At 39.8% G+C, this 26,397-nt stretch overlaps 2 protein-coding genes across 5 annotated transcripts; one reads left to right on the top strand and one right to left on the bottom strand.

The window, feature by feature from the left end:
- Positions 1–1,607: 1,607 nt before the first annotated feature.
- LOC131446743 (calsenilin-like) lies at positions 1,608–19,987 on the bottom strand. Of its 3 annotated transcripts, XM_058618165.1 has the most exons (12): positions 19,747–19,987; positions 19,498–19,551; positions 19,297–19,344; positions 14,605–14,746; positions 11,596–11,770; positions 5,295–5,419; positions 4,159–4,228; positions 3,482–3,552; positions 3,295–3,402; positions 3,106–3,210; positions 2,200–2,262; positions 1,608–2,106 (listed from the first exon to the last, which is right to left on the bottom strand). In XM_058618165.1, the coding sequence occupies exons 4-12, from the start codon at positions 14,608–14,610 to the stop codon at positions 2,059–2,061; spliced, it is 771 nt and encodes a 256-aa protein (XP_058474148.1). In that variant the 5' UTR covers positions 14,611–14,746; positions 19,297–19,344; positions 19,498–19,551; positions 19,747–19,987; the 3' UTR covers positions 1,608–2,058. The 3 variants fall into 3 exon arrangements, with proteins under 3 accessions (XP_058474148.1, XP_058474149.1, XP_058474150.1); XM_058618166.1 differs by lacking the exons at positions 19,297–19,344; positions 19,498–19,551; positions 19,747–19,987 and adding an exon at positions 15,087–15,154; XM_058618167.1 differs by lacking the exons at positions 11,596–11,770; positions 14,605–14,746; positions 19,297–19,344; positions 19,498–19,551; positions 19,747–19,987 and adding an exon at positions 6,576–9,578.
- Positions 19,988–22,011: 2,024 nt separating this feature from the next.
- On the top strand, positions 22,012–26,258 carry trim69 (tripartite motif containing 69). 2 transcript variants are annotated; one of them, XM_058616452.1, is made up of 6 exons: positions 22,012–22,816; positions 23,624–23,719; positions 23,863–24,096; positions 24,655–24,677; positions 24,772–24,887; positions 25,054–26,258. In XM_058616452.1, the coding sequence occupies exons 1-6, from the start codon at positions 22,181–22,183 to the stop codon at positions 25,596–25,598; spliced, it is 1,650 nt and encodes a 549-aa protein (XP_058472435.1). In that variant the 5' UTR covers positions 22,012–22,180; the 3' UTR covers positions 25,599–26,258. The 2 variants fall into 2 exon arrangements, with proteins under 2 accessions (XP_058472435.1, XP_058472434.1); XM_058616451.1 differs by having other exon boundaries at positions 23,863–24,102.
- Positions 26,259–26,397: the final 139 nt, after the last annotated feature.

The raw sequence follows: 26,397 nt of genomic DNA, 5'->3' as shown, positions 1-26,397 counted from the left end.
ATCACTGCACACGAGCACGAACACAAAAGACGTCCAGAACAATCCACACGTTCTGTCAACACATGGATTAGCTGGACGTTATGTGTGTGTGTGTGTGTGTGATGCATATTCTTCCCTGTCCTAGTGTTTTTGTTTTTCTCCGGCTCAGATAAATGCATCACCATATGTTTTGTTTTTGTTTGTTTTTTAAGCAAAACATTAAATTACATCAATACATGTTAAGAAACTGAAATGAAATGACCCATAAAGTTAAAAACCAACAGGTAAATAATCACATAAACACATCTTTTGGTGTTTATAATATAATAATGCAATGAATATGGTGTTAATATTTTTTACGTACCTTTGTGACAGGTGAGGCAGAGATGTGGTGATGTTGCAGTGCTGGTCCTTTTTTTCTCCCCCCCCAAATCACAATACTTACAGTAAAGTAGAGCTGCACGTTGGTTTTCAATATCATTTCCATATCAACAGCCAGCACAGCTCCTCCCCCCAAACAGACCCTGCACTGCTATTGGTTATTGATCAATAATACAGAACAGGTTCAATGATTTCTGATGATGGGGCATTTCACATGCAAGTTCTGACACCTGGTTTTATCTCATGACACAGCAAATGTGTGCGCAAACAAACACATTATTATTACAAGCAGTGACTTATTATTTCACATTATTATTGTTTGTGGTAGTGGTTAAATTGGTGGTTTCATTTATTAAATGTAAGGTATTAAATGTGTTAACTGTAATTCATAAAAAAGGTTCAGTGTCTTTTTCTTGTTGCCTTATCGCCAACGTTTGGCCCAGGAAAAACAAGTGGAATCTCTGGCGTTCTTCTGTGAAAAGATTCATCCCAAGCAAAGACGATAGAGTAAAAAAATGAAACAGCAGGCGACAAGAGACTGCACTATTCATGTGGGATTTCAAGACGGTGATGCAAAGAAGTAAAAACAGCCCAAAAGACATCGAACAAGAGAGTGACTGTTCAGGAATATGAGATTGGTTGAATATGCAAAGAATTAACAGAGAATTTTGAGAGGCAACATCAAATAAGTGAATTTCTTTCTTTGTGTCAGGGGTTTAGAGGATCGTCCTCGGGGCACAGTTTGGACAATGGCTGTTTTGTTCGGCTCCAATCTGTGTTTTTGTGGCTTTGAAGGCTCACAAGTTCGAATTCAACATATTGAGTGCAGCTGTGTGCTAGATATCGGCATTTACTGTACATAGATTAGATCTGACATGTCAGATTTTGTACGGCCCACAGCATCAGTTTTATAATGTATTATTTATGGCCTGGGACAGAGTAGGACAGAAAATCTAATTTCAGCCCCATCCCATCTAACCCAGTCACAAGTTGCGCTTTGTTATTATGTTATTTGACTCCAGATGTGAAAGAAAGGCCGATTTATTTTCATTTTTTGTGACAATGAAAATACAGCTCTTAGAAAACAGCATTTGTATGTAACGCTTACTGTTAAAAAAGACCTGAAGGGCCCCCGGAAATCTTCTCTTTATAAAATCTGGCCCTCGTTAAAAAAACACCCCTGGATTAGATATTACTTAAGCATTTATTGCATACTGTGCATTTTAATAAAAACAAGTCAGAGCATCTGGGCACATTTAAGATTTATTACCGTCTGTGAGGAACTTAATAAAAAGACGATACTCGACAGTCGATGGACGTCGACATTCATTTCAGCAGGTGTACGCTCAAAATGATATAACGACTCGATATAAACATCTGAATAAATTACTACGTTCTTTGCGGTGCAAAACAATACAATTCCATCCCCCTTATGCCCGAATTTCAAAAATTGTTCAACACCTGTGGTCTGGCATCACATGCTTTAAATTGTGGGGCAATCACTCATGCTCTTGTAGCAATGATAAGGCATCATTCTTTTTTGCATGTGTAGAAAAAAGGAAAATTTGTCATGCAAAGAAACAGTGGAGTGAGTTTTTCTGCCTGGAAAAATAGGGGTGTTTGTATTCAAATGTAGGAAAACGTGTTGCGTGACTCTTTCAGGCCTGGAAGCACAATGCAGCGTCACTGAGCCACCTCTTAGATGACATTCTCAAAGAGTTGCATGGAAGCCATTATATTTTCATCCTGGTGAGAAAAAAAACAGACGTGCTATTGAAGTTAGTCCATCGGCGTAGTTTAAAACGTCATGACATCAGTCAGTTTTATCAGAGTTTTTACCTTTTGGCAAGTTTCTATGAATTCATCTATTGTCACCACTCCATCTCTGTTGCGATCCATTTTCTGTGGAATATCACATTTATGCAGGAGAGAGACTTTTAATCTAAACACTAAGACATCTTCATCTATGGTTGTTTCGGTAAAGCACGAGTGGACAATCTTAAGCACTCCCGAGACAATTTAGACAATGCTATGGTTCCAACTTTGTGGCAACAGTTTCAGGAAGTCCCTTTTTTTTGGTGTGGAAGAACTTGACTGACTCCCGCACACAAAGCCCTGACCTCACCCCCATTAAGCGCAGAACAATGGAAGAAGAAATGGAACAGAGATTGTGAGTCAGTGCCTGACCTCATGAAGAATCAAGAATCTCATAATGAATGGGCACAAATTCCAATAGAAACACGTCACAATCTTGAGGAAAGTATTCCAAGCAGTTTGGAAAGTGTTGTAGCTCCAAAAATAAAAGTATATGTGTTTTAATATGTCATTACAGTCCCTGTTGCTGTAATGGTGTAATGTTGGCACCTGAATACTTTTGTCTATATGTACACATACGTCCAGTGGAGGTCAGTTCCACTAAGGGAATGTGTGTGAATACAAAAGCAAGTGATATGACACTAACTGACATTTGCAGTGTTTCTCTTATGATTTATTTTATTCTTGTGCAGAACTTGCTTTTTTCTTCTGCTTCTGGTGTAAACTGTAATAAAGGATATCTGCTGTCTTGAGCATTTTTTACTTCATTTTGATCTCTCTCTCTCTCTCTAAAGAAACAACAGTGTCATAGGTCAAATCCAGCACTAAAACAATAAATAGGCACGATGTGTCATTCAAATATCTGTACATAATAATATTTACTTATATACACCAGTAAATAGACTGTATAGTTTTATAGAGTGAACACACCTTGAAGAATTTCTCCACATGCTCGAAAGGGGAATCGTCTCGTACACTGGGGGAAGTATACCTGCCCATCATGTCGTATATGGATGTCATTATTGCCAACATTTCCTGCAGTTCAATAAAATAAGATAAACAGACAGGAATAAAGTGCATCTACACACTGGAACAGACGTATGTGATGTATGACAGTACCTCTTTGGTGATGTAGCCGTCTTTATTGATATCGTACAGATTAAAAGCCCACCGGAGTTTCTCTGTCACGGAGCCTCGGAGCAACACGGACAGCCCGATCACAAAGTCCTGTGAAACAAAGACTCTGTCACTGCTGCTGCTCGTCAGAATTACAGGGAAGTGACGCATTAGATGTTTATGAACTCACCTCGAAGCGGATGGAGCCACTTCTGTCCATGTCAAAGGCGTTGAACAAGAAATGTGCGTACGTGGTTGCATCTGAGGACAAAGTGATGGACAAAAAGGCCAAATGAACATGAAATGATGGTATCTTGTAATCTTTGTCTGTATATTTTTATACCTAATCCCATTTTTATTCCACTTATATATAAACCTTTACATCTTTTTTTTCATTAGTTATTGAATTAAGAATACAAACATAGCAGTGTGACTCCATCATGACCCTCATAACCAAGACATGGACATTAAAAGGGGTCATGTGATTACAATATTGAGCCAAGTGATAATACATACTGAATAATTCTAATATTATACATACAATATAGTATAATAATAGTATAACACAGATTATAATGATGCACTGTTTGACCTCTATTAACACTTATTCTCTAATCTTCTCAAACTCTTTTTCCCTTTACACTCTTCACAATGTAAACTTAAATGTGTTCTTTGTAAATGTTCCTGTACGAGAGACGTATTGGTTTGGAAATGATCTTTGACTGAAGGTTGTTAGGAATAGTGTCAGACCAGCAAAAGTAAAACGAGACGTATGTTGATCTTTATGATGTCATGTCCATGTGTGCCTGGTGATAAACTGAATTGGACTGTTTATGGTCAAGATTTTTGAAAAAAGTCATACTGCACCTCCTTGAGGGAAGAACTGTGCGTAAATGTTCTTGAACGTTTCCTCGTCCACAAGTCCACAGGGACATTCCTATGAAAAAGTAAACAAAACAAAAGACAGGTTTTTGTTGATGATAGAGAACAGACACATTTATAAAATGCAGACACAGCCACTGACTGCAGTGCAAGTATGTGGACAGTAGAGGGCGTGGAGAGCACGATATCCACATAAACTGAGAGATGCTTGTCTCTGTGAGCTTTGTGAGCTTTACATTAATCCCCAGAAATATATAAGACACAGAGAAGCTGATTTGAAATTTTAAATCTACTGTTTAGTAGGCTGCTGCTCATGTCCTTCTGGGCTAGTCTGGGATTAGTCCTTCTCTATCATGTCTCTAGTTGTAATTATATGATATCTGCATATTGGTTTACTTCAATCATTAAAGGGCAGAATGTTGAGTCACGTGAAAACGCTTTCATCAGACCTATTAGGCAAAATGGACGCTCTAAATTGACCCTGAGTGTGAGAGTGGATGGTTGTTTGTCTCTCTGTGCCTTTTGCCCTATGTCAACTGGGATTAGCACCAGCGACCTCCATGTGGAGGATAAAGCGGTAATAGAAGATGTTTAAACCTGTATATGCACATGCGAGCCAGGTTTTCATGACACCCAAAAGAACCTACAGAGGCAAACAAGCTTTTAAGTTTTAAGTTTAAGTTGTAAGAAATACAACACAGGTGGAACTAACACAGCACTAACAAAGACTGAACGTTTATACACCTCGACAGTAGTTATTACAAGCAAAGTAGGTAACAGTAAACTGAAAGACGAAATCAAATGACCAAAAACAAGACAGCCTCTATACCAGGAGAGCTAATCAGGGGATGGGGAATGGTTTAGCAATCGGATGAGGGGAATTAGGAACTCTAAATAGATGGGATGGGGCTGAAATTATATAATAAGTGGTTTTCATTGAACATTAATGTGGCTGAATATGCGACAATGACTGGTTATACATTCAGAGATTTAATAGTATAAGTAAATACATATTTTTGTCCATATTCTATATATATCATATTATTGTGCCTAGAAGTTGAATAACACATTTTCATAGTTGATATTGCTCGAAGAAAACCTTCCCCTGACTGTCATCATACATTTTTGAAGCCTCTGTAAAGTGACTGCAGCTCCTTCCTGGTGAACTGGGTCTGGGCTTGGAGCTGATCAAGGCCCTCGGGTTGGTGACGCACCATGGAGAGCTCGAGGTCACTGTCACCGCTATCTGTCATTGGGAAACAAAAAAAAACAAAAACAACCAAAAAACGGGGTGGGTGGGATACAGGAAGGGGAGAAAAAGAGGCAGGAATTGAAAGAAGACAAGAAAGAAAGGAAGGAATACAAAAAAAGAAAGGAAGGGCAGGGAAGGAGTCAAATATTGGAAAATAAAATAGAAGGGAGGTGAAACAACTCACCATCTTAACAAACCAAAATATACATAGAGGAGAGGTTGAAGAAGAAATTGTGAGACAAGGAGATGGGAGGGAGATAAAACATGGTAAGAAGAATAGACAGGAATACTGGGTGTAATCATTAAAAAGGATAAAACAAGAGGAAGAAATCAGAGAGTATAAACCTCCACCAAGGCCAACACTTAAAATCCTGAAATTGGATCCATATGTGGATCACCAACACAATCTAAGCATTTCTCTACACATTCCCAAAACTTTAAAGATTTACTGCTCACAAACAGACAGACAAAAAAGACAAATGCTGGTTAAAAATACGTTTCATCCTTGGTGGAGGTGGAAAAAGGAGGAGGGAAAATTATGATCCAGAGTAACTTGTAGTAGGCAGATATTCTTTTTTTTGCAAAAACTGAGCAACACCTTTACCAAAACTGACATTTAAACACAGTGGCAGAAAGAAAATTGGGATCATTTAACAATTATTTAACAAAACCCATCATAAAAAAGTTTCATAAATCAGCCAAAAGGGATAAAAGTTCAGTTTAAATATGATTAAAATATATATATACAAGAAGCTAAATAAATGGAGGGAAAGGATCAAAATGAAACTTCCACTGCAGGCATACGTGTACAGTACGTACTCACCATCTTTACATGAATTATATTCAAATAGAACGTTGAAAAAGACAAGGGAGGGAGTGAAGAGGAGCAGTGAAGGAATCAGAGGGGAAGAAGAAAGTCACAGGTCACAGGATGTTTTACTCGTGTCACTAAAATGTACCAAACACAGTTAACATGACTTTAAAGGACAGACGCACATCATGCTCTGAGTATTGAAAAAAAAAAAACATCTTGGTCACTACAGTTGCTGCTATTTGTACATGTATTTATAATAAATAAAAATGAACTTTTTTTTAACATAACAACAATGCTTGGGAATCTCACTGCTGCACAGAACACCAACAATCTTACCTTCCAGTGATAAGGGCTCCCAAATCCCAAACTGTTTGAGCACGACAACAAACAGTCCAATCACAACAATAATGGCAAGTACTTCCATGCCGTCCAGCTCCATCGTTGCCTTGCATTAGATACGACGTGTGCAAAAGCTTAAATTTTAAAGGAATGATTTGTGTCCCCTTAAGTGTTCCTAAACAGATAATTTTAATAGAACAGCTCGCGTCCTATCATCGACGTCACCTGCTGCCAATCATCTCCTTTTCCTCCAGCCGCCTCCTGTTTATCAGCGCTTTTGCTCAGGCATCAGCAATTATATTCACTTAAATGAAAGCCATGACTTCAACCACTGACCAGTCAGGAGGGGGAAAAAAACCCAAAACATTCTTTCAGAGTGAGTGGAGAGCATCCTCTTCTGTACACACAGGTCCAAGGTCCATCATGTGTTCATGCAAAGACAAGTGAAATTCATAGAGTCTTAATTGCCCAAAATGATCCAAATCTATCTCCACTCGCCAAAGATCCATCTCTGTTTCTACTCGGCTGCATTTTAAGTCCTGGTCCTGTTCATTTTGAGGATCTCTCCTGCAACTCCACCCCTACTTACTCCACATCCTCCATCACTCTGTCCTGAGCAGTGAGTGTGTGTGTGTGTGTGTGTGTGTGTGTGATTGTTACTGAAGGAATTTTTTTTACTAATAGACTCTGATTGACAGTCTAAGCTGTCTTTATTTGCGCAGTCATTTCAAGTATGCAAAGCTGTAAAACTAAGCATTGATCCACATCCACTGATGGTTTGGTATATGCACTTAGAGTGAAGGAGCCTGCCCTGCCCTTTGTGGCGCTGCTTGTGTCTACTGGGTCGTTCAGCGATACACGCAGGCTCCATAACTCAGAGCCCAGAAACAACGTGGCCACTGTGACTGTGTTTATGACTTTGTAGTTGAGAACAGTGAAGCTGATGTGTCGCACAGTTCACTGGGACATAACACACACACGAGCATCGTCGGTCCCTGAGTGCGTTTGTGTTCCTTGTGGTGCGCCTCGGTACGATCGTGCTGCGGTGGAGGATTAATGAGAGTAAAGACGAATGCGAGCATAGTTCACAACTGATGACTTTGCACAACATAATGGACTCCGTTTAAGTAGGAAAGGGTGGTGGTGGTGGTGGTGGTGGTGGTGCAGTTGGAGGGCAAATCAATTGTTGAGAGATAAAATATTGGAGCAGGCAGAGAACGCCGTTCCAGAAATGCATTTCAACGGCCGGGGAGGGTTTATGTAAGTTAGAGGCTCTAAATGGGCTTGTGCTTAATGTCTGAGTCAAACAACTACTGAAATAACTAATGAGATAAGATAATGCCATAGGCTATGAAAAACAAAATCCATGGCTGCAAAGCACTGTAAGATACAATGTATCGTATAATATTTGAGGTCATAACATTGTGATGTTCCTGTTACTGGAGTGATGCATTAATATGTTGAATGATGATTTAACCTCGCTTTTATGAGTGAGCAGAAATGTTGTCAGCAGTGTTCTCTTATTTGGTTGTCCAGGGTCTATCACAAGCACTTGGTGTCCTCCCTAACTCTCACTCTGCAGTCACAAATCTTGGTGTTGTCCTTTGACTCTTCTCTCTCTCACTTTAGGTAAACACGTTCCTAGCGTTGTCAGGGCCGGCTGTTTTCAGCTATAAATCATTTTTATACAGAAAAAGCCCTAGAAACAGTTATGCTTTCAACTCCACTCCCTTAGATTATTGCAGCTTCTTGTGCATGGGACAGTCCAGATGACAGACAGTCAAGAATCAAACTGCCACCAGTACAATAGAAACAAAAGCACTGGTGACCAATCAAATAACGGTGGGTCAAAATTGAGTTGGTGATATATCCTTGCCCCCTCGTCCCAAGACGATGATCGATACAACAGGAAAAATAGCGATATTTCAATTAATAAAGAAGTTGCTCAAAAGTAAACTGTGCTCATGTTTTGGTTTGGTGTTTTTGGTCTGGTGTGCCACTCAACCTTCCACCCAATATCCAAGCTCGGGATGCCAGCAGTAGAGAGTGCGTAGAGAGCAGCTACAGTATCGGCTAAGCATTGGAAATACTACTTGATATCGGACCTAAAAAGCCTCAGTAATCCCCTCAAAAACATCTGAACCAGAGGGGAAGAAAAACAAGGGTCTGATGAGAGAGTGTGGGAAACAACACAAGGTACTTCAGCCATTGTAACAGTAAAAAGCACTCTGACCAGATAAGAAGGAAAACGAGGGTCTGCAGTGGAGATACGTTCAAATACAGAGTGAACGTGGAGAGGAAGTTCATGACAAACTACAACAGACACGATGGTGTGGATCATTTTCTCACGAACAGGGAAACAACACAGTGATTTTCTCTTACTCTCTCTATTTCACTTATATAAAATGATTACAGTCTGTTGTTGTTGTTGCCTTGTCCTCGACTATCATCATGTGATCATTCTCCAGTGCTGCTCTCAAGCAGACATGCTCTTAGTCTACGCCTGTTGCTGACATGCTGAAATTAACCAAATAGGTTTAATGTGTATAAAAATAAAACGTTACAGCAGTGTCTTCTTTCGGTATTATCAGAATATCTTTTTTGCCTCATCGTTGGTCCTTTTGTGTAAATCAGTCTCCACTTATAAATAAATATGAATAAACTGTGAGATCACAGCACCGTTCTGCAAGTAATTACATCCCCCCTGTGGATCTTTTTGCATTATATTTCTAATGGGTGTGTTAATTGCACTTGCGGCCAAAGCTCGGACATGCAAGATGCCTGCCATAAAAATAATGCAACACCATAATGCACTTTAAGTGCTGAACTATCTGCGTTCTTCTATTAAACACAGATAAGAGTGTGGTGGCGTAAGCACCCAGAGATGCCGACAGTGCAGCCGTCAGTTTCACCAACGTTACAGCTCACAGCCTGAGCCCATTCAGCAAAAACTATCACTTACACTTCAGTTCACGTTCTTAACAATATTAACTTTGTACTCTATTAGTATTTTCTATTAGCATTGCCCGTCATTAACTTTCTGTTCAGGTTTAATTACACTTTGAAATTAAATCAGGAATTACCAGCTACTTATACTGCAGGGGTTTATTTATCTGTACAGAATGCAAACCTCACATTTTGATTTATTTTCACTTTAGTTTAACCAAATCACACATTGCTACAAAGGAAAATGCTTATTACCTTTACTCACGCCAACAGCAGAGCAACAAGGCACAAAAACCTTAGAATCCCTATAGTCAGGATGCTAATAAAGGCAGAGGAAAAACCATTATGTCATAATATACCAGTCAGTTTGTTTACTGATGAAGAATACAAGCTTATTTGGCTGTAAACTAATTATTACTTCCTACAGAGTATGTGGCAGACTTAAAACACAGTGTGACATTTTCTGGTGTGGCCTGTGTTATTCACAACTTTATGAATAATGTTTCTGGTGATGGCATTATTTGCTAAATAAAACCCCAAAACAACTCAATTTGAGGATCATTGCAAAGCTACCATCAGCTGTAGAGATTTGACTGCAGGAGACATTTGGGTGTTATAATGTCCACAAACCAGCAGATGGCAATGAAATCATGCAGTAATGAAACAAAGGAAAGTGTATTGAATAAAGCTCCATGTCTTTTCAGCTCCAGGACTTTGGTACTTACTTACTTCATAGTACTTCATATCTACTCTAGACATCGCTAACGATCAAATCAATATAAAGAAACAAGACCGTGTTCTTGCTGATGTTTAAAATGGGGTTGAGACACATATGATGATGTATAATGTCTCTGATTTACAGGGAATGGTTTGTTCGCCACAAGAGCATTATGCTCTGGCTGTTAGTGTCTTCAGAAATGTCCAATGTCCAAGGCACACAGCCATGTGTCTGCTGGCACAGAAATAAAGTCGGCAGTGACTGAGTCTCTGATGACTGCAGCGGCTCGTCTCTGCAAACAAGTGGAGCTTATCTGCATATCAATGTACTAATCATCAAGAAAGATAATAGAGTCTCACAATAAATCAATCTGGCTGCCCGGACAAAGTGATATTCTTGGATGAGACTTGTGGTGAGGCCCGCAGCGTTCACACAGCTCATTGTCACTTCTGATTAAAACTAGGGTCAGAGACACCGACTGGACTGGAAAGTGATGTTCTACGGGGAGCACAGCACAGCACAGCTGGCGTCAAACTGACCCTAACAGACACACAGACAAAGAAGTATGACAGGGCCTTTAAAAGAAAAAACTAAATGGTTATCTTAAATAGAAATGCACATTTCTATGGATTTAACACTTTAACAGTGAGTGTATCGCAGACAGTGTGTGCTATCGGGGATAATTCCACCGGTTTCTGAAAGCTGAGAAGTTGCACGTCAAAGCCAACATGCGGTTATTACGGTAGTTTCACTTGCATGGCTGCGGGAAGCCGGCAAATCAGCGTCTTTGTCACCGGAGAGGAAAGATCTGGAAAAATGCCTGGACATAAGTTTCCATTTTTTGGCAAAAAAATATGTTGTATACTGTTCAAATTTCATATTAAATTACTATTTTAACATCCAGAAAATTGTAAATAACTGCCAGATATTAAAAGATATTCTGGAAAAATGGGCAAAAGCGCATTTTCTGGCTCTTTTATGGTTAAAATAAGCCAAAAAAAAGGTGTTAAAGGTTAAAGAGTGTTGTAAATGTCTTTTTGTAACATTATTCTTGTCAATTGTGAAATCCATTTATTGACTTACCCTAAAATGAATTGGCGTTTGGGGAATGGAGAGCTCTGTGCTGTAAATACTGAATAAGGAGAAGAAGAGGCATGAACACTGCATTTTGAATGTATGTCCATACCGTAAATGGGACAGTTGCTTTAAAATTCATGTATTCTGTAGTGTCTGTACGTCCCAACTGACTCTACCTCTTTCCCCCCGCGCTGCCATATACTTTCAAGCAGGCGTTCAATAGAGTGTGTTGTGTTGTGAGTCTGTTTTGTATAGATTTTCTGCGTGTGGTAATACCTGGCCCTTGCTGTGTGGTGCTGGCTATGATCCACTTGACGAGACAGCACTTCATTAGAGATTTACGGGTGAGACGTGGCTTCTGCCACTTGGAGCCCTCAGTCTGAGCGCCTGGGTTTGGATCTTTTCCATTGGCATCAGGCACCAAACTGCCGTCCACCACCTTCTCGTTGGCCTGAGGAGAAGGAAACACAAGAGGGAACAATTGTGTGAAAACCTTTTAAGGCGCCTCCTCACTCGCTCTTATACGAGACGAATCACCTGACCTGACCGAACTCAGGCAGGGAGAAGGAAACAAGCGCCACACCCACACCTGGAAAAACACCCACTCATTAGCTTCCATGTTATTTGACCTTAATGGGGTAACTTTAACCCTAACCCAGATCAAATCGAAGAGGCTTTATTAGCCTGTGTGCAGGTCTGATGACAGATGGAGATACAGGACGGACAATAATAATCCATAGCTGTGTCCAGTTCAGGGGGATCAGAGGGTCACATTGAAAACACTTCCACACAACAAACTTAGTGATCCAGTGTAATACATAGCACTCTGAGTCAGGATGCAGTCTGATACGCTCTGCGAGTTCATCCATTTACTCAAGGGGTTGAAAACAAATAGAGATGGACACAAGATACTGGAACCATCTGCCAAATGAGATCACACTTCACTGTGGGGGCAGTTTGTTCTCTGTTGAATTACACTGCAACATCATTTCTATTGTGTGATGTTTATTTAACTTTACATTATTATTTAAATGTGGTTTGTACCCTTTATTGAAATGCAAAGTTACTTTCAGACACTTTCCACCTGTGTATGAATACGCTATTAATAGATATAGATAGATATAGATTCAATAGTCACTAGGGGGCGACTCCACTGGATGCAGGGAAAATACTTGATTTATAATGTCAGTAAACACTTTCCTTACAAGTTGTCTTGATCGCTAGTTTCAGATCTAGCTCAATAGTGAATGATGTGAATTTTGTACACTATGTTCCCATTTAAAGGAAAACAAGGAAATCAATTAATGTGAGAGAGTCCTGTAAAAAACAGAAGAAAGTTTGTATTTTTTCATTTATAATATAAACTCACCAGGTTCTCTCCTGTATTCTCTCTGGTTTCTTATGTGAACTGCATCAAAACTGCGTCGTGTGTTTATCTGTTTGTTGAAAACAGACTTGTGACCCTATGTGACCCTGTGTGCGCTAATTTGCACAAATGATCACTAATGCACTTGGTCATTGTGGTCATTTGTGGTACATTCTTACCGTTATTGTTGTGTATTGTTGTGTTATGTAGCTGACACTGGTCTGCTGAGGGACTGAGAATGGAAATATAATCTAACCCTTACCTGTCCCATTAGAAACAAAAGAAATAAACAAATACATAATATGAAGTCTGAAATACGATTGTAAATGATCTATTGTTATCGTAGCGAGAGCTCGTCTGAGAATAGAAACATGTACGCGACTCGTGTTTCCATTTATTTTCACCATCATCTGATCGTCAGACGCACATTCAGTGTTTCTATACTATAATATTTCAGTGACCAATACAACACATTGACTGTAAAATAGTACAATTATGCATCTGCTATGAAAATCTTGACCATGATCAATGTGACGACTCACTTTGCAACTCAGTATCTTTTGCATGACACACAGTGATTCTTCATTTTCAGCTTTTCTAGCTATGTTGTTCAGTCAAAGACTCATTTACTCCCTTTAGTGTTTGATTCCCAGGAGCCAGTTTAAAGTATTTTCCTTTATTTTCCTTTTCTCCTCCCCGTCTTAAGGCTCTTGTCTCCTTCCTCCGTCTCTGCAGTCTAACAATAAAGCAGCCTTTCTTTAAGAGGAAGGCTGACGAAGCAATGTAAAGGGTTGTCGTGAAAAATAAACCAATGCACTATGAGGGGGGAGCATCCTTTGCCCCGTCACCCCAACACCCCCCCTTTTTTTGAATATGAAAGGATGCCAAAGAGAGTGTTGCTCAATAATTCACACTCTTTAAAACGGCATCAATAAAAGATCTGGCCTCAAAAGTTTGGCCGCAGCTGAGAGGCGAATGATGACTACGAGTAAAACAGCCTGACACTTGACTCGACCATCCAAAAGAGACATAAACAACCAAATACACACACACACACACACACACACACACACACACAGACGTGCACACCTATAGTCATATTGTATGCATCCATGGCAGACATCACACATGGGAAATAAATATGCATGGATGCATTTTAAAGTGCATGAAGCTTTCTCATTCATATATGCATGTCATACTGTATATGTGAGGTTCCTTCAGTCGCCTGTCATGATGAGTTCTAATAGGAAAAAGCATTATTTTATTTTATTATAAAAACAACAACAAGTGAAGTCAATTCTAAAATCACCCCATCACAATTTCTGCAGCAGTGAGATTAAAATAAATGGGTTTTAAAGGATGTGAAGAGAAGGTGATTTCAGGTCAGATGAAATCACGTGTGCTGAGAGTGAGATGTTCCCTCAGCATCATGAACACAGTTTGGATCATTGTTCAGCCTTTCATCTTTGAAAATAATGTTTTCACTAGAGCTTCTCTCTATAATCCGTTTTTATTTCAGTCAGTGTTGAAGTTTTTCTTTTTTTATCTGACACTCAGTTACTTTAAATCTAAATACTTGCATTGACTTGTTTTGGTTTCACTTGCATCTAATCTTAGTGTGACTTTGTAAAATAAATGTAAAATTCTAATTAAATTAACTTGCAACAAATAAAGCCAAATATATAACACATTATGCATGAATACAATTAAAAGCATTGATATAATATCACATTTCCAAGTTCTGTATACTTTTTTTGTTCTTTAACAATCTATAGTTTATAGTGACATTTTGAAAGCAGGATTTTTTGTCTCCTCCACTGCAAGATTTACCGTGATTAATCTGGGATTATGTCACCAGAAACTGTTCCAGCAACAAGTAAATTATTGAAGCGTGAAAACAACAAATGTGTATACTGCACCTGCATTGCGTCCGGGTTTGTGTTGCTGTTGGCGGAGAGAAAATCCGTTGCAATCCTGCTCGCGCTCTTTTAACGACGCTCAGTCAGTGAGCGAGAGAGAGAGAGAGAGAGAGAGAGAGAGAGAGAGCTATGCAGCTGATGCCTGCAGAGAGAGAGAGAGAGAGAGAGAGAGAGAGACACTTGAAGCAGCTGTTTGATAGTGAAGGAGGAGCACTGAAGCATCTCTGGTCCCCACTGAGTTGAGGAGGAGAGTCACCATTAACCCGTGACAATCACATCCACGTGTTGCCTGTGAGCAAAACAAGCGCACACCTGCAGAGTCAGGGAGAGTATAGATGAAGAAGAAATGACTGAGTCACACTGCACAGGTGAAGAGGGAGCGAGGCGTCTGCATCGTGACTGATCTGTTATTAGAGGTGTGATCATGAAGAGCAGTGGTGGTGATGATGATGATGGTGGTGGTGGTGATGGTGTAAACTCACACAGTCTCAGAGGAAAATTGTGTTTCATAAACACTTGAGCTGAGAGTTGTTTAATTTAATCTCTGTCTGCCTGCATGATCCTGCTCTTACTTTATATAATAATGTGTTTACTGTGCACATTTGCGAGCTCCACACTTGGCTTTTAATCCTTTTATTTTTATGAATTCGTCATATGTATTTTTTTATGAATAGACTATAATAATAATTATGTTTATATTTATCACATTAAAACATACATTCAACATTTAATTAAATATAAGCTTTAATTACAATTGTCTACATGTTATTTTTGATTCAATGTGCTGAGTCAATTTTATTTTCTGTCTGTTTTTGTTCATTTTGTATCAACATTCTGTTTTTTTCATTGGGAACTATGTCTCAAAACAAACACTTTTACTTTGAAATAGTGTGTGATATAATTTTAGTTTCTAATCTCTAAAACAGTTAATTTTCCCCAAACGTTTCAATTGACCAGGCTTTATGTTATATCATGTGCTGCTTTCATTAAAAATTCAAATAGATTAAAACATTTAAGAAAAAAGATCTACATTTGCAATACAATGACACTACAGAGTAAAAAAGATATGCTGCTGTTAAAAAGTCCTTTTCCTTTTGAGATGACCACCCTGTGTGGGTACACTTTGTACAGTGCACTCGCAGTTTCACTTTAAAGGTTGAAAGGTAAGCGAGTACGAGTGCAGGAAGCTGCCCAAAATACGCTCTGACATCGCCCAACAGCCTCCTCTCCAATTCCGTGATGAAGTGCATGGGGGAGACAGAGAGAAGAACGGTTGGACGATGCATAGAAATAATTAATGCTTTTCATGCTCATTTTTTATTTAGGAAATCTAGGGAAATTATGCTGATTATAGCTAAAGGGATCGTTGTTAATGTTGGAGGAAATGACACAGATGAACTTGAATGTCACTACATAATCCAGCTATTTGTTAAGTTATTTAGTCTGGAACAAAGTGGTGGACAAACCAATGATGCCATTTCTGCATCCATCAACACAACTATCAAAAATGGATTGTAGATTATACATCATAGGCTTGATCTGAGTTGATGTGAAAATGATTCATATCTCTTCCTTCATCAGCCATCGATAAAAACTTAGGAATTCAATATTTCTGTGCTGTCTGTCCTTGTGGCTCTGATCTTCCCACTGTTCTGTCTCACTCCTGCAGACACTGGAGTTATTTTTAGTTCCACAGAGCCTCCAGTTTCCTTCCCTGGTGCCTCGCACAGGGTTTAATCCAGGATATGTGCTCAGTGCAGATGTGTGTCTGTGCAGTCGGTTCTTTTAATTTCTGATGAATATTACATGTTTTATACACATTTTAAAGCGCTAGTGCGGAACCTCCATCGCCCCCTGTGGACATCCGAGTAATTATCAAAACACTGCGGTCTCTATGACCTAGTTTTTTTCCCACGCCCCTCCTCTCACGCACATGCACGCACACAGGAAATGTAGCTGTCTGTTTGCATGACATTCAAGTTGTGTTGTTCATGTCTCTCACAGATGTTTTACTTGTCCAGTCTGCACCCAGGAAACTCGGAGAATCGAGTTGCAGTCAGTTACGATGTAGAACGTGTTGCCACAGACACCGAAATCAAATTATACTCAGGGTTTACATGCATGTTAAAAATCCGATTTTAGTCGGACTAAGACAATAATTCGGTTTTCTTAACGTCATGTAAACAAGTTAGTCTGACTAAAATCGTGCTAGTCTTAATCGGACTAACACAGCGGAGTAATGCTTTTCATAGTCTGATCGCTCCTGCATGCATATGCTCAGTCGGACTGGAGTCAGACTTGACCTTCTGTGACCCGGAAGTAGAAAGAGACGAACTATAAACTGCAGAATTGTAGCCATGCTCCATCTAATTTGAATCACAGCAGGTACGAACTCACCTCCTATCTCGCTGTTCACCGCTTGTTTTTCTGTGATGTAAAGGTAAACAGGAAACTGATTCAATACGCACAAATTTATAGAGAGATACAGCACCACCTATGGAGGCGGAGTCAGACGTACAGGGCCAATAAATCGATTTTCTCCTCCACATTTATACTCCTTAGTCAGACCACTGCCTTAGCTGGATTAAACTGTGAGTGTAAATGTAGTCACTGAGTCTCACAGTTTTGTAGGGCTGATTTTCTTTGTATATTTTTAGAATTTCGTAAATTTTCATGTAATGTAACCATTATTGATATTTACATTCCCTTACTTATGGTGTGACTTAGCGGCGACCATAGTACCATAGTCTGACAAAGACTTAATCAGCATTGTTTGACAACGGCTTGAACTGAACAGACACACAGCTTTAATTATAATCGAAACAAAAATACTAGCATCACAGCAATAAGTTAAAAAACAAATAGACAAGCAAACACACAGGGAAGTGTATCCAATTCAAGATGACAATTATAGTCAAAAGGTCGGGAGTCCATAACAAGACAGAGACAAAGGCAAAATAGTGAAGAACACATCAATACAGAAACATCTATTGTCAGATCAGTGTTTCTGCTTCTTAATAATATTCAATAAAAGGTCACCAACGCTTTAAACCTTAGGATAGATGCTGGTCATTGTGTATTGAATCTCTTGCTCTCTTTTAAAGGTTTTGCCACAAACACATTTCACACATTCCTCCAACTCTTCCACATGTAAAAGAAATAACATTGAAACCCTTATTTATAACATATAGACTTAATTTGAGTTCAAGTTTATTCTTTAAATCAGGATTTAGGGCAGATAAAATGAGTTTAGAGTTAGAATTCTTTCTCCCAAAAGGGCCAAACATAAATAATATAGCAAAAAAATATATATTGAAGAGCCGAGATTAAAATGAGTGCATCTGTCCCAGTAAACAAAACTATACAATAAACTACTTCAGAACATGTTTATTTTATTCTAGAGGCAAGCGGCACAATACTGTAAAGCTTTTATTAAAAAGTGTTGCTTCTTTCAGCCACACAGACTAGAGGGAAATAATCTGCCTTCATAAGCACAAAGTCTTCTTCTCTCATCCTCTTCATCACTCTGACGATCTGCACTGTTGCAAACAATTTATCACCAGCATCACAACTCCAGTGTGACACAAAAGCAGAAAGTGCTGGAAACATTTCATACGCTCTTGACTTCCTCCATTAATCACACCCAGAGAGCTAAAAAAAAAAAAAAAAAAAAACAGTTTCTAAAAGTACAGCATATTATACCAATTCACCCTCGACTGCACTCCATTCAAATTTCCCTCATGACTCACGAGACTTAAGGAATCTTAATGCTACATTTTAATTAACTTAACAAACCTAATCTGTTCCACATGAGAAATAAGTAAAAGTGGTCCTGAGCAGGTCTGAAGACGCCGTTATGGTCGTTGTCATTAGGGACCACAAAAAGGCTACAGGTTAATTAAACCATGTGCCATCACATTCCCTCCTGTACAAATCGCCGTAAAAGGTGAAATTTGGCAGATTAAAGTTTTACTTCCTTAATTCCCTCCTTTTGTCTGGCTGTAACAAATGCACTTGCACCAAAAATACATCAGTTATAGAGATTTTCGGACAAATGGTTCATAGTGTTCAGTGTGTCTGTGCAGCATTTTAGTTCCACATATTTAGGGATGGGAAGTATCGGTCCATTACTGGTCAAAATCTCAGATACAATCTAAAAATATGATGTGTCGCATGCTTCAATATGCACAGACTGTTAAAATGTAAATACAAATCAGCAAAAGCATTTTAGCCCAGTTATTTCTTCTTTTTGTGAGAATAACATTTGTCACACAGTTGGAGAATTGTGTATTTGAAATGACTCGGCACAGATGTGTTGTTTAGAGTTTCATACGTTCATAAATGGTCTAAAATGACGATATCTCGAGTTTGTGATATTGGTATCGTCCCTACATATAAATCAGTATACACTGGTGTTATTTTTATAATAACATGACCTCTCCTCCATTAAAATACAGGGTCTTTCAGGAAGTATCACATATTCATTTTTATTTTATTATTTGCTATTGTAAATATGGTCTGGTATTTCACCAATTTCAAGATGTAATCTTTCCATTCATCAAGCCTTCAATAAAAGATTTCATGAGAAATACAACCTTGTCATTTCTGATCAGAGGTGAAGTAGTATTGTCTTTGCTGTGTTTGGAAACATGTTTAATCTGAGGAATGTTGCTGCTGTCCAAGGCTACATACCTGGAAATGTTCCACACCACAGAGTCAAAGATCTCAGAGTTCAGAGACCTTGGAAAAAAAAAAAAAGAAGTAAAAATAAACACACATTCTTGGGCTACTTGACGCACAGCTGCATCACATACAAACATAATCAGAAGAGTGTGAGCTGTTGTGGAGTGGATACTCATAGCCACCATGTGTGTCCACACATTCCTTCCTCACCTGCTTCCTTACAGCCTCCATCAGCACCTTGTGGCTTTGTCAGCCTATATCCATCTGAAAGGAACATAAGAGCTTATTGTTTCAGCTGCAAACTGCACTGATGAAGAAGGAGCAAACTATTCACAAACAGAGAGCATCACACTTCACATTTTCCTTTTATTATTTACAACTTGTGCACTTAACTGTAGTCTCTGTGGACTGAATTACTCGAGAGGTAAGAGTTTCGATGATAACATAAATTAAATGTACCATCACTTGGTTGTGTTATAGATCCTGGCGCCATCTGATCCTCAACTGGCCTTCATCTGCAGCAAGACAACATCACTCACCTTCTTTTTATTTTTTTTCAGACTCAGGTTAATTTATTTATACGTGTTGGTAGACTTGTTGTGCAGTAAGATGAGTATGTGGTTTTGGCATTCAGTTACAAAACAAACTAGACATGACTCAGCACGCTAAGATAACAGTGATTGTCAAATAAACAGAGGATAAACAAACATGAGGAGTTGACCTGCAGGAAGAAACATGGCGAGACAGGCAGGAGTGAATTATAACAGCAAAGCAAACCAACAGAGACTAACTAGGACAGGGACAACTAAACACACATGTGACAAACAAGACACAGGTGAAACACATTAGGGCGGGGCAGACAATCAGGGAAGACAGGACAGGAAGTAAAACTGCACACAAGGTACACAGGCAGGAAAAACTTCAAAATAAAACAGGAAGTAAAGGAAACAGCTAAAAATTCAAGAAAACAACAAAAGTACAAAGTAACATGTATAAACATATATTATATATATGTATACATACATATATATATACATAAATATGTGTATATATATATATATATATATATATATATATATATATATATATATACACATATGTATATATGTATATATATACGGTATATACGTACATACATTGAGTATTCGCATCAGAGTATTCAGGTAAACCGCTACTCAGGAATGACTCAGGTCATTCCCATAAGCAGGGGAATTTAAATATCAATAATGGTCAGTATAATAATAAAAAAGAATTAAAAACACCTCGAGAAAAAACAAAATAAATAAATAAATAAACATTATCAATAAATAAAGGCAATAAATACCCTAAACAATCCTATGTCAAAAAGAAATAGTATTCATGTTGTCCGTAGCACCCCTTCTAAAATTAAATGGCAAATCTAACAGGGCGATTTCCTTTGAAACAATATATTTCCATTGCACTTGTTCGATTTATTTATTATTTTACTGTGTTAATATTTAATAAATGTCAAATCACAAACAGACGTTTCAAATGTCACTCTGCACACCAGATGTCACTATTGTCTGTACGAACAGAAATCTCAGTACTTCACCAATAAGGCAAAACCACAGAATATCACTGTGCTCATGTGAGGGCCGAGGTCATTCTCTTCATAACAGATTTTGGGTTAAGGTCATGGAATGCAGCAGTAGACGGAAGCCTCCTGTGGCTTGGACGATGTGCTGTCTCTTTTAGAACTCTACTAATAGGACGCTGAGAACTTAAAGTGTTTATTCTTGGTGTTTTTGTACTGCAAGTTGTGTTTGAATATGTAGATTTATTGTATGTATGTATGTATATATCTTTTTATGGCTATGGTTGTATTTTAAAATGTAGGCATTAAAGAATGTGTGAGCACTGAAATGTCCAAAATAAACTTGGATCTGTTGTCTGTCTGTCTGGTTGTCTGTGTGTGTGTGTGTGTGTGTTCTTGTATAGGTTCCCTATTAAGGACCTTTTCTAGCATAAACACTGATGTTATCAGTTCCAGAACGAGAGGAGATCAAAACCGTGAACTGTGAACTGTGGTTAGGTTAACTTTAACCATAATGTCTTACCCTAAGACATTATGGTTAAGGTGAGTGAGAACACTTTGTTTAAGGCTCTTTAGATGAATGCAGTTTACTGAGAAGAATAGATGTGTGTGTGTGTGTGTTTGTGTTAGAAAGTCACAATAGCTACTAACACGCAGCTTTAATTTTGAATGGAAGTCTAATTTCCTGCACAGATGTTTTACTCCTCAAAGCACAAGCTGTAAATATCTGTAATAATGATAATAATAACTATGCGAGGCAAAGGGAAATCACAGGATGCCTGCAGTACAGTATTTGTGTTTCCCTGAGGTGGAACTTTCATCCTGTCAGATGTTCTCCTCCTCCTTTGTGAAAATGTCTTAATGATCTTGTTTACTTTCATTTCCCAATGATTATTTCGAGGGGAGGAGAGCAAAGAGTCAAACAAAAAGAAGCAGGGGATTTGTGACTGCTCACATGTTTCTAACCCACACCCACACCCACACACACATACTCAGAGTCACATTAAATGGATTTACATTTTCTCTGCTTAATCTGAAGCAGTTTTGAAGGACCAGACTCAACACAAACACACGAAGGATAGAATATCCACGTCCCGCCTCGGTTTCCTGACTAAGACGTGATGTCACTCTGGAGGGAAAAGGGGGGGCCCTCTGAGATCCTCTCACTATCTTCTAGTGATGTGAGAGGCTGCGGCTGCTTTTGCACCACCCCCTCCATTTCCCCACAGTCAACAGGAAGACTGGAGGCCAAAGACATTGGCCACACTCTGCAGGAGAGGAAGGACGTAGAGGTCCAGCTGTACTCTTGGAACAAAGGAAAACAATCAAGGCAGAGGAATGAGCAAGAATCAGAAAGAAGTGAAGAAAATCCAGTCAGTCTATCTGCAGAACTTGGAGAAACTAAACCAAGGACTAAAGCCAGAGAAGAAAAGTTGGAAGCCAAAGGAAGGAGAATTCGCTGTGCAAACAGCAATGGAAAAGCTGCGGCAGCCTCCCATAGCTGGGAAAGTGAATAAAAGCTCGGCTCACAGAATCAGCAGAGATCTGACCTGCTCCATCTGCCTGGATCTGTTCAAGCAGCCGGTGTCTTTGCCCTGCGATCACACCTTCTGCCAGGGCTGCATCGAGGGATACTGGACAGGTCCCCGTGGCCCTGGGCAGGGGGGCACGGGATCCTGCCCTCAGTGCAGGAAGGTGTACCCCGGAGCGAGCTACAGGCCCAACCGCATTGTTGCCAACATCGTGGAGAGCTACTGTCATGGTCTGGAGGAGACTGAACCAGCTCCACGCCTGGCAGATGTTGGGGTGGCAGAGAGGGCTCCGGCCCCGGTGCCTCGCTGCAGCAGACACAGAGAGGAGCTGAAGCTGTACTGTGAGGATGACCAGGAGCTGGTGTGTCTGGTCTGTGGGGTCTCACAGGAGCACAGGAATCACACCATGCTGTGTGTGCAGGAGGCTGAGCTCAAGTACAGGGTGAGTTAACTTTGGGCATTATTAACTGTGGCCTTCTCTTGATCTCTGGTGGTAGTAATGGAAACTGTTTACTCTGTGGATGACGCAACCAACATTTCATCATCAGAGTTTCACTCACTGAACATTTGTTTTTGTGTTGCATTTAGATGAAAACACCTGTGTGCATCTTCAGAGGATCGTATTAGTCTCTTCACCGTATCTAAGAAATTAAATAAAAGTTCACCTGTTGCCTTAAAAACGTGAATAAACACAACTTAAGATATGTATTGTTGCAACACAGATGGTTATGTTGTTTAACTTAACTTAGTATTTCAAGCAAACATACAAACTTTCGAGTTGTACAATCTTTCTTATCTGTGTTATAAATCTTTTGATAAAGAAATAACATTTATGTGAAAAAGAATAATGTTGCACTTTGTTTTTTCTGTTCTTTTACCAGTCATCTGTGGATCACTTGTACTGCCTTCAGGGTTTTTGAAGGGGTGGAGATGCAAACTTCATTCCATTCCATTCCTTTTTTTCCTCTCTTTTCTTTTCCTTAGTACTTCAACACTTACTGACATGAGTTAGATGCCTGTTGATTAGTCAAAACAATGGACAATTGGCATTTTTAACCTCAACAATTGTTGATGATCATGGTAATGGTGCTAAGCATCACCCATGGCACTTTTATTACACTTTTATTAGTCTGCCACAAATCAATCACTGCCTTTTCTAAAGTCAGCCATATCAGCCTTTATTTTGAAAGGAACACCAGCTATTGTGCATCTGTTTTAGTGAACTGAAAGTTTGTTTGTGTCTTGTCAGGCGTCTCTGAACAGCTCCATGGATTCGCTCAAAGCTGAGCTCAACACAGCGCTGCAGTACGACAGAGAAGCTGAGGACGAGGTTAAAAAGCTCAAGGTTAGTGGAAACAAGAGCTTTTTGGAATTGACCTTATACATCTATACGCACAGATGTATGTGTATATAATAGTCTGTGGATCTACAAAACAAACTCTGGAAGAATACAGAGGAGAAGTCATACTGTCTGGCTTTTTCCCCCAGGAGCACACTGCTGACCTGAAGCAGCGCATCGAGGCCCAGTTCAGTGACCTGCACCAGTTCCTGTACCAGGAGGAGAAGCTGCTGCAGGTGAAGCTGAAGACGGAGGAGCGCAGGGAGCTGATCCGCCTGGACGAGCACAAGGCCCTGCTCTGTGTGGAGATCTCACGCCTGCAGAGGGCCGTCCACGAGATAGAGGACAAGCTGAGTGAGCAGGACCCATTCACGCTGCTGCGAGTAAGTGTGAGTCAACCTGAACCTCATCCACGATGAATACAGTCCATCTGGAAGTTATTCACAACATGTTGAGTCACATACGGGAATGAATAAGACGAAAAATGCTGAGCTTTTTATTTCAAGCTGATTGGTTTCAAACGGACAGGCACAGAAAAGTGACTCGTGCCAACATTTTAACTGTAAGTGTGCAGATTTAGGTTTAAACACCATCTTGTAGGCCATAAACACACTGACCATGTAGTTTAAGGGCAATGTTTGAAGTGTTGTAAGCTTTTCTAATAACAAAAGACTTACTGGCAGTGAGTGCAGACAGGATGTAGGCCAGTGAGCTCACCCGTTGATCTGTAGGATAAGGAGGTTCGTGCAGGCACGGGGCCATACTCTGGCTTCAGCTGTGGGACTTTCCCCCAGCCACAGGGAGATCCCACAGGGTGGGATAGTGTGAGCTCAGACATTGATGTAATGTGGAAAAAAGCTTTCTCCTCTTTCTGATACAACAAAGCTAAACGTCACTCTCTGTCTGTCCTTTCCCGTCTTTACTCGTGTGTCTCGTTTCAGAGCATCAAAGTTCTGCTCCAGAGGTGAGTGTCGTAAAAAAAAAAAAAAAAAAATCTTGTATGCTGGTTTCGTTTCTGTTCTTTGTTCATTATTTTTGGGCTCGGCTTTTGTTGGCAGGCCCTCGCTGAAGTTTGAGAAGCCCGTGTTTACGCCACCCAGTCTGTGCGAGGGTCGATTTGCAGGACCTCTGCAGTACAGGGTGTGGAAATCCATGAAAGGAAGCATCTATCCAGGTACTCAAAGTCTCTTTAAAAATGTAAATGACAGAAACTGAAAACACACAAACATCATTTAGGCATAAAACTCCAATGGCCTTGGCCCATGGAGCGCCATCTTCACCACCCCTTATATAGAAATCCTTAAATCTTTGGTTATCTCATTACTCTTTCCTGTTTGTAGTTCCCGCAGCCATCACGTTCAACTCCAGCACGGCCAACCCGTGGCTCAGCCTGACCTCGTCCCTCACCTGCGTCCGCTACCAGACCTTTAACCACACCGTGCAAGACAACCCTTACAGGTTCAACGCCGCCCTGTCACTGCTCGGCAGCCAGGGCTTCACCCACGGGCGCCACTACTGGGAGATTGAAGTGTACAGCAGCACAGTGTGGACTGTGGGGGTGGCTCGGGAGTCGGTGCCTCGGAAAGGAGTCATCAAAGCCCTTCCAGCAAATGGCTTCTGGACTCTCTCCCTGTCTTACGGGATACAGTACATGGCCGGCACCTCCCCTCCCACCGTCCTGTCCCTGGAGGAGCCACTGGCCAGGATCGGGGTTTACCTGGACTATAAGAGAGGCTTGGTGTCCTTTTACAACGCAGAGAGCATGACACACCTGTACACCTTCAGGGAGAACTTCACGGAGACGCTGTACCCGTACTTTAATTTGGGCTTCCTGGACAAAGTGCATGAAAATGAGCCACTTAAAGTTTTCTTACCAAAGATTTAACAAACCTGGAGAGATTCACTTCAAAAAGACCAAACAAGCAACAAATGAAATTGCAGAAAATAAAGAGAAAACCAACTTTATAGTGTAAAGAATCAGATACAGACAGTAATGTGTTTGATCTTGTGCATGAGTCGACTAATGTGTTCAATTAAAACACATGCATTGTTCAGAACGTAGACTGGATCTACTGCCTCACAGTTCACGTCAGAGGAGCTACGCTTCAGTGATGAATGTGAAAGCTGACTGTTGTTGTAATGTTATATTCAATGTGTTAGTATGGTTACGTATACAAGTCCATATCTTTTACATTATGAATCATTTGATACAATTATTATTGTGTGTTATTATTCAGAAATGTACATGTTGTGTTATTGTTGACTAGTGTCATGTCCTCCTACGGATCTCAAACATTCAGAAGCTTTGGAAAATGTATGAGGCTTTTTGATTTGACTCGGTGCATTAGGAACAGTAACAAGACATTTGTAACTTTCATGTGCACAGATGTTTTACATTTTTGTGATAATGATGTACTGTCTGCACAAGTAAATGTATGTTTTTTCAGCATCTTATCCTTGTTGATCCAAAGCCCGATGCATGTGAGTGATACCATATATTAAAGACAGAATAATATTGGGAATTTTAAGAATAAATCATGAAAATGTTCTTTTTTTGCTGTGTGCTTTTTGATATTATTCCGGCATGAAGAATAATAAAAGAAAAATAAAGAGCGCAGATTGAAGCTCGACTCTTTGTTCAGGGGAAAACTAAATCAGACGACACGCTACACCTGCACACACAC

This window comes from Solea solea, chromosome 19 (assembly GCF_958295425.1).
Source record: "Solea solea chromosome 19, fSolSol10.1, whole genome shotgun sequence".
Classification (NCBI taxonomy): Eukaryota; Metazoa; Chordata; class Actinopteri; order Pleuronectiformes; family Soleidae; genus Solea; species Solea solea.
This window is presented reverse-complemented; position numbering and strand designations above follow the sequence as displayed.

Bases quoted from the DNA above. Each gene is read 5' to 3' on its own strand.
- LOC131446743 (XM_058618165.1), bottom strand. The intron at 3,403-3,481 runs GTGAGTTCATAA...TTTGTTTCACAG, and splicing joins GTGGCTCCATCCGCTTCGAG to GACTTTGTGATCGGGCTGTC. The intron at 2,263-3,105 runs GTGTGTTCACTC...GATATTCCACAG, and splicing joins ATGTGGAGAAATTCTTCAAG to AAAATGGATCGCAACAGAGA.
- trim69 (XM_058616451.1), top strand. From the start codon at position 22,181: ATGAGCAAGAATCAGAAAGAAGTGAAGAAAATCCAGTCAGTCTATCTG. The intron at 24,103-24,654 runs GTGAGTCAACCT...GTCTCGTTTCAG, and splicing joins TCACGCTGCTGCGAGTAAGT to AGCATCAAAGTTCTGCTCCA. The intron at 24,678-24,771 runs GTGAGTGTCGTA...TTTTGTTGGCAG, and splicing joins ATCAAAGTTCTGCTCCAGAG to GCCCTCGCTGAAGTTTGAGA.